The sequence below is a fragment of the Triticum dicoccoides genome, chromosome 6B (assembly GCF_002162155.2).
Source record: "Triticum dicoccoides isolate Atlit2015 ecotype Zavitan chromosome 6B, WEW_v2.0, whole genome shotgun sequence".
Lineage (NCBI taxonomy): Eukaryota > Viridiplantae > Streptophyta > Magnoliopsida > Poales > Poaceae > Triticum > Triticum dicoccoides.
This window is the reverse complement of record NC_041391.1, coordinates 653,880,887-653,889,127: the sequence shown is the minus strand read 5'-3', so window position 1 is coordinate 653,889,127 and position 8,241 is coordinate 653,880,887. Positions and strand designations below refer to the sequence as shown.

Sequence of the window (8,241 nt, the reverse complement as noted above, 5' to 3'; positions counted from 1 at the left end):
TCAGTCAAATCATCACTGGCACGGATATAGAACCACGACTGCAACGTTTTCTGGATACTGATATCAGTTTGCAAAAGCAAAAGTTCACCTCTAACAACCAAGGAGCCAACAGAGCGTTGGCAATCATCCACCACTACCACTACTTGCAGAGAGATAAGCAGAGTCAGCAGCAGCCAACTACTACATTTGGAACAACAAGGCGACGCAATCAGAGATTCAGTCTAGGAGGAGGTGAACTTGGTGACGGCCTTGGTGCCCTCGGAGACGGCGTGCTTGGCGAGCTCGCCGGGGAGGACGAGGCGGACGGAGGTCTGGATCTCCCGGGAGGTGATGGTGGGCTTCTTGTTGTAGCGCGCCAGCTTGGCCGACTCCCCGGCGAGCTTCTCGAAGATGTCGTTGATGAAGGAGTTCATGATGGACATGGCCTTGGAGGAGATGCCCACGTCCGGGTGCACCTGCTTCAGCACCTTGAAGATGTAGATCTTGTACGTCTCCACGCTCTTCTTGGCCTTGCTGCCCTTCTTCCGGCCCCTCGTCTTGCCCTCGCCGCCCTCCTTGGCCGCCGTCTTGCCCGCCGGCACCCGCTTCTCGGCCTTGGGCTTCTTGCCCGCCGGGGTCTTCTCCGCCGCCTTCTCGACCTTGCTCTCGGCGGCCGGCTTCTTGTCTGCCTTGGGGGCCATGGCTGCTGCTGCTTCGGAGGTGGGAGAGGGAGTGGGAGGTGTTTCGCTTGGAGGTGGGGAATTGCTGATGCGAATGGAGGCGGGGGGCGGAGGAAGTATAGCGGGGAGGAGGTGCGCGCTGATTGGTGGAGAGGCCAGTGCCTCGGATCGATGACGTGGGCGAGATGGTGGGCAACAGGAATTTTTCTACGTGGCTGGCGGGAATTTTGCAATTTCGGCGCACAGAAACACAATTTAGAAACATACTCCTTTTATTACACCTTTTGTAGTCTTTTTGGGATGCAACACCTATATATAAAAAACAGCTATTACTTCTCTCACAATATGTTACTCGTGCGACCTAAAAAAAATAACTATGTTACTTGTGGCCCGAGAGCCGAGAGGCCACAGTTGTACTTTGCAACCTCGATTCAAGTACTTCCCCTCCCTTCCCTCGACCTTCAGGTTTTGGGTTCTTAGTCCTCGAACGTTTCCTCTAGAGCAATTGTTTGATGTCGCTGCAGACTGTGTGATGGTGTTCTGCGACGAACATGGGCCTCGCTTGGAATAGATTGCAGCTATCGGGGCTAAGGAAATCTTCGAAGGGACCCTCGCGGCGGTTCGTGCTCAGGAGGGACAAAAAAAAAACTTGGGCCCTCAAGCTCGGTTACATCCATGCATAAAAGAGCATGAATCCAGTAGTGGTGTCCCCTCGGCAACCCGGGGAAGGCTCCTATCGTCGTGACCTCTCAGTTGGGGAGCGTGCGAGGCCTCCCACGCATCTGATGAGTCTAAATTTGCATTAGTTTTTACCTTTTAGTTTCTATGTTGTAGCCATAGGATTGTTGGAATTTTTACATCGACCGCGCACCCTTTTGATTGATTTCACCATGATCTTAACCAACAAGAGGATCTGGAATGTTAAAGAGGAGAACACGGATATATGGGTGAAAATCATGTTATTTGACGTGATGGAAACCTATCATAAAGAGAGGCGATTGAGTGGAGCAATTTCCATCGAGAACAGGGGACCCAGGAGAGAAAGACGATGCCTGGTACGAGCGCGACCTCTCGTACCATCGCTCGTACCAGGTGGTTTCGCCTCCCTGGATCAACTATTTCACCACGACGAATTCGAAACGAATCAGAGTTAAAATGACACGAGAAACTTCACCGGAACTATGAACCCTAGCCTCTGGAAGGGATTTGAGGGGGAATCAATAAAAGGGCTTTGTCATGCCAACATCTCGACCAAGGAGACTCCGGCATTAGCCATCGTCATCAACATCCCCTTTTCATCTCTTTGTATTATCACACCCTTGGTGGAAACCTATGTGTATTACATTGATCATTCATCCATGTTTACATTTTTATCCCTGTGATTTGTGTCGTCTTTGTGTCCAAGTACTACCCTAGTTCTCGGGGATACGGAGGAACCCTAACATGTTTAGGTGTTGAACGCCGAGTGGATATAAAATCTTCTTTTGCATACTTGAGTTAATATTATTCGTGAATGTTGTGTAAGTGTGGCGCTCATAGACCATGCGACAGACACCAATAAGCGTTTGGTGTTTTGTTCGGATGGATAGTCGTTGTAGTTCAGGTGGGTTATAATCTGGAATTGGGTAATGATGGTAGTGATGATGATTGATAACGGCTTGCCTTGCAAGGGGTGTGCCCCCAACCACAACATGCTCTACGATACCTCATGAGTGGCTATGCGGCTTAAAAAAAAGAGAGATTAGCCCGGCTTATGCAGATTTGATAATATGCAGTTTCTTAGAAAAAACTGTAGCAAAAGCATTTGAATTAAGTTGGAGATGCGACTTTTGAAGAAATTTGATTATAACTAATGAAGTTACATAATTTGCCAGCATCATTGGATAAAGCCTTGCTGCAGATCTTTGGAACCAAAATGCACATCATTTGAATTATGAAACCACCAACTTGTTACCAGAAATTGTTTTTCCAGAAATTAAAATTCCTGGCCAAGGGCAAAAAATACATGCACAGGGGGCAGGGAAACGTGCATGGGGAGGTACTGACAACAAGCTAGAGGCTAACGATCCGGGAGAGGATAAGCACAAAGTGCACATGAACCTCGGTAGTCTAACAGATCTTCTCAACCAAACAAGTTCTAGCGCTGGTCAGTACCCAGCCAAAAGAAGTTAAACTCTTCCACCAATCATCAAAAGGGCATACAAACATTCATATCAGAAGAGTAAAACCATCACTGAATCAGATTTGATAGCTAAAATTGCAAGGATAGAACGCAGAAAGTGGGCAAAAACAGCATCAGGTTCGAACTACATATAACATCATATAATGTGCGACCCACACATTCGAGATAACATGAAGACTACAGTTCTTCACAGTGAAACAGCAGTTCAACTTGCTATCCGGGCCTGAATCCATCTTACAAGACTCTGAAATGAAACCTAAGGGGCGAGCAAAATCCTCCACACTTCAAAGTAACCTGCATTCGATGCGACATATAACATTAGCAGGGGATCAAACAGAAGGCTGTAAATCAAGATTTACAATCAGAATTTTGAATCATAATTATGCACCAAATAAGATATTATGGCAACAGAATATCATCAAACTAAAATTCTTGAGCATACACGAGAAATACACCAAGCAATTCCTCATCCCTACCATCATTCTGTCCCTCCCTCTTATTCAGTGTAAGTAAAAGATGTTTTTATCAAATTCAGTATACCATACACAAATTTACATACAGGACCAAATTCAGTATACACAAGTAGTGCCCATTTTCCCACTTCACTGTGCAATTTGCTCAAGAGAAAAATGCCAGCACATATTATATATTGCAAGTGTGTGATAAGATTTTACACTGATCAAACAAAATATACATGGATGAAACATGAATAACTGACAACTCGATCTAGAAAATTGTGCATCAGGCAACAACACATTCTGGATGGTAAACATATAACCAGCAATGGATCGATTCTAACCTTTTAGATGCTGCTCGGGTACATGAAGACCCTGACCTTTTTCCCCTGAGCAAAGCAAACACCACAGCACCGTCAGCAGACAACACAAGTCAGTACATCAAAGAGTAGCAAGCATGCCACCAAAACAGACAACCGGAGAAGCTCGATCGAGCAACTCACCATGGCCTCGGCGGGCAGGTTGGAGGTGAACTTGGCGCGGACGACGCCGGTGTTGCCGTGGGGGCGGGAGACCTTGCCCCAGATGCAGCGGTAGTGGGTGCCGTTGCTCTTGGTCTTGGCCTTGTAGACGTAGGCCATCCTCTTGCCGCCGTACCAGGCCACGTCCTCCCTGGTGTTCACCCCCTCGATCTGCACCAGCGACGCCGTCTCGTACTGGTTCGACTTGGACCTGCGCGCCCAACCAAGCCCCACGAACTCAGAGACGCACGCGAGGGAGAAGGAACGAAGCCGCGGCGGCGGAGGGAGCTGCTCACCGCTTGTATCCGAGGATGGTGCCGCGGACGTAGAGCCTCACGCGCTGGCCGGTGCGTCCCTTCACCATCTTGCTGTTGCGGCGGCGCCGGGGAGGGGAGCTGGGGGTTCGGGGTGAGCTGCGCAACCAGGAAGGGGAGAGAAAACCCTAGCGGGCGGCGCTCCTGGTGGGTTATGTATCCCTCTGTGTGGAAGTGGATGGCGGGGATTTGCTGGTGAGGGTTTGTATGGACGGTCGTGATTCGCTTTTGGGGGAGAATGCGCAGCCCAGGCGGGCGGGGCCTGTTGGGTTTGCAGGCCGAAAGAATTTAATTCATTTGGATGGGCTGAGGGAAGGCCGAGTCTGGGGCGTAAGAGGGCTGGAGCCCATATTTCTCGCTTATAGCGAGACGAAGGGAACCCTGTACTAAAAATGTTGACCGTGTACTAAAAAAACTGAACTTGTATTTCAATAATGTTCAACATGCATTACAAAATTGTACTCCCACCGTTTCTTTTTAGTCTGCATATAAGATTTAGTCAAAGTCAAACTTTTTAAAATTTGACCAACTTTGTAGAAAAGAAATATTAAGATCTACAATACTAAAGCTATATGATATAAAATTGATTTCATGATGCATCTAACAATATTAATTTCATATTGTGAATCTTGATATTTTTATCTATAAACTTAGTCAAAGTTAACAAAGTTTGACTTTAACCAAATCTTATATGCAGACTAAAAAGAAACGGAGGGAGTATAAGATATTTAAAAAATATACAATGTATATGGGAAAAGGTAGACATAAGAAAAATATAAGTTCTAAAAAGATTATTTATTGAAAAAATATTAACCGTTATAAAATAATGTTTCAGATATATACAAAAAATGTACATAAAAAAGTTAACATGTGTTAAAAAAAGATGAAAAATGATAAGAAAAGTAAAAACTGAAGAAAACCTAATAAAAACCAAATAGAAAAAACAAGGAAAATGAAAAACCTAAAGAAACTACTTCAACAGAACGAAAAATAGAGAAAATCGAGAGAGAAACAGAAAAATGATGAAAAGCAAGAAGGAAATAAAAGAAAACAAAAGAAAGAACAAAAGACCGGTGAAAACCATAGGAACAAACAAAGAAAATGATGAAAAAGTAAAGAAAACAAAAAACCCACAAAGAAAAAAGTAAAATAAATTAAAAAAGGAGAAAACCCCGAGCAAGAACCAGTGAACTCGGTGAAAAAGAAAAACCAAACCTAGCAAAGAGAAAAAAAGATAAAAAGGGGTTGGCCTAGTAGCGACATCATGTGGGTAAAACGTTTAGGGAGACCTATGATAACCGAAAATTGATTCGCCTGATTACAACGCAAGTTAAGCCTCATTTGACACGCAACACGTGTCCCATTGGGGCCCACTTGCCTGCCCATCCTTATCTTCTCCCATGGTTCACGAGAACCACTCAAAATTTTCACCGAGTTCTGTCCCTTCGTTCGGCACATCTCGCCATGGCTGCTGGCCTGCTGCCCAACCTCCAATGGTTGCTGCGCAGGTTCCACACGTGGGTGATGCTAGTGTTGCCCGGCTCTCGATGGTGTTGTCAGTGTGGCCAAGCGACGCTCGTCAGCGTCGGTGTTGCGGCGCGACACATTTCGTCGTTATCGGCGCAGCTATGCGGCACTCATGCGCTCAGCTGCTGTGCAGCTTGCTGCAACGCAACTGTTGGGGAACGTTGCAGAAAATTAAATTTTTTCCTACGGTTTCACCAAGATCCATCTATGAGTTCATCTAAGCAACGAGCCAAGGGAGTGAGTTTTCATCTACATACCACTTGTAGATCGCGTACGGAAGCGTTTGGGGGAGCGGTGATGATGGAGTCGTACTCGGCGTGATTCAGATCACCGATGACCAAGTGCTGAACGGACAGCACCTCCGCGTTCAACACACGTACGATACGGGCGACGTCTCCTTCGTCTTGATCCAGCAAGGAGGAAGGAGAGGTTGAGGAAGACAGCTCCACCGGCAGCATGACGGCGTAGTGTTGGTGGAGAAGCAACACTCCGACAGGGCTTCACGAAGCTCGTGACGGAGAAGGAGAGGTGTTGGGGAGGGGAGGGGCTGCGCCTTGGCTTGTGTATGCAGCCCTCCCCTCACCCCTCTATTTATAGGGGAAGGGGCAAGGGGGGGCGGCCCCTCTAGATGGGATCTAGAGGGGGGGCGGCGGCCAGGGAGGGGGGACTTGCCCCCCAAGCAAAGGGGGCGCCCCCTCTAGGGTTCTCCCCCCAACCCTAGGCGCATGGGCCCAAGGGGGGGGGGGGCGCCCAGCCCTCCAGGGGCTGGCTCCTGCCCCACGCAGCCCATGTGGCCCCCCGAGAGGGGTGGCCCCTCTCGGTGGACCCCCGGAACCCTTCCGGTGGCCCCGGTACAATACCGATATGCCCCCGAAACTTTTCGGTGTCCGTTTGACAACTTCCCATATATAAATCTTTACCTCCGGACCCTTCCGGAACTCCTCGTGACGTCCGGGATCTCATCCGGGACTCCGAACAACATTCGGTATTCACATACAAGTCTTCCTAATAACCCTAGCGTCACCGAACCTTAAGTGTGTAGACCCTACGGGTTCGGGAGACATGCAGACATGACCGAGACGGCTCTCAGGTCAATAACCAACAGTGGGATCTGGATACCCATGTTGGCTCCCACATGCTCCTCGATGATGTCATCGGATGAACCACGATGTCGAGGATTCAAGCAACCCTGTATACTATTCCCTTTGTCAATCGGTACTTTACATGCCCGAGACTCGATCGTCGGTATCCCAATACCTCGTTTAGTCTCGTTACCGGCAAGTCACTTTACTCGTACCGTAATGCATGATCCCGTGACCAAGCACTTGGTCACTTTGTGCTCATTATGATGATGCATTACCGAGTGGGCCCAGAGATACCTCTCCGTCATACGGAGTGACAAATCCCAGTCTCGATCCGTGTCAACCCAACAGACACTTTCGGAGATACCTGTAGTGTACCTTTATAGTCACCTAGTTACGTTGTGACGTTTGGTACACCCAAAGCACTCCTACGGTATCCAGGAGTTACACGATCTCATAGTCTAAGGAAGAGATACTTGACATTGAAAAAACTCTAGCAAAACGAACTACACGATCTTGTGCTATGCTTAGGATTAGGTCTTGTCCATCACATCATTCTCCTAATGATGTGATCCCGTTATCAATGACATCCAATGTCCATAGTCAGGAAACCATGACTATCTGTTGACCAACGAGCTAGTCAACTAGAGGCTCACTAGGGACGTATTGTGGTCTATGTATTCACACATGTATTACGATTTCCGGATAATACAATTATAGCATGAATAAAAGACAATTATCATGAACAAGGAAATATAATAATAATGCTTTTATTATTGCCTCTAGGGCATATTTCCAACAGTCTCCCACTTGCACTAGAGTCAATAATCTAGTTACATTGTGATGAATCGAACACCCATAGAGTTCTGGTGTTGATCATGTTTTGCTCGCGAGAGAGGTTTAGTCAACGGATCTGCGACATTCAGATCCGTATGTACTTTGCAAATATCTATGTCTCCATCTTGAACATTTTCACGGATGAAGTTGAAACGACGCTTGATGTGCCTGGTCTTCTTGTGAAAGCTGGGCTCCTTGGCAAGGGCAATAGCTCCAGTGTTGTCACAGAAGAGTTTGATCGGCCCCGGCGCATTGGGTATGACTCCTAGGTCGGTGATGAACTCCTTCACCCAAATAGCTTCATGCGCTGCCTCCGAGGCTACCATGTACTCCGCTTCACATGTAGATCCCGCCACGACACTCTGCTTGCAGCTGCACCAGCTTACTGCTCCACCATTCAACATATACACGTATCCGGTTTGTGACTTAGAGTCATCCAGATCTGTGTCGAAGCTAGCGTCGACGTAACCCTTTACGGCGAGCTCTTCGTCACCTCCATAAACGAGAAACATGTCCTTTGTCCTTTTCAGGTACTTCAGGATATTCTTGACCGATGTCCAGTGTTCCTTGCCGGGATTACTTTGGTATCTTCCTACCAAACTTACGGCAAGGTTTACATCAGGTCTGGTACACAGCATGGCATACATAATAGATCCTATGGTTG

At 47.3% G+C, this 8,241-nt stretch overlaps 2 protein-coding genes across 2 annotated transcripts; both read right to left on the bottom strand.

Moving 5' to 3' along the window:
• Positions 1-760, bottom strand: LOC119325008 (histone H2B.2-like). The gene has a single exon (XM_037598767.1). It carries the CDS (start codon positions 678-680, stop codon positions 222-224), a length of 459 nt encoding a protein of 152 aa, XP_037454664.1. The 5' UTR covers positions 681-760; the 3' UTR covers positions 1-221.
• Positions 761-2,849: 2,089 nt separating this feature from the next.
• LOC119323228 (60S ribosomal protein L35a-1-like) lies at positions 2,850-4,274 on the bottom strand. The gene is made up of 4 exons (XM_037596823.1): positions 4,114-4,274; positions 3,800-4,028; positions 3,641-3,685; positions 2,850-3,135 (listed from the first exon to the last, which is right to left on the bottom strand). Exons 1-3 carry the CDS (start codon positions 4,179-4,181, stop codon positions 3,644-3,646), a joined length of 339 nt encoding a protein of 112 aa, XP_037452720.1. The 5' UTR covers positions 4,182-4,274; the 3' UTR covers positions 2,850-3,135; positions 3,641-3,643.
• Positions 4,275-8,241: the final 3,967 nt, after the last annotated feature.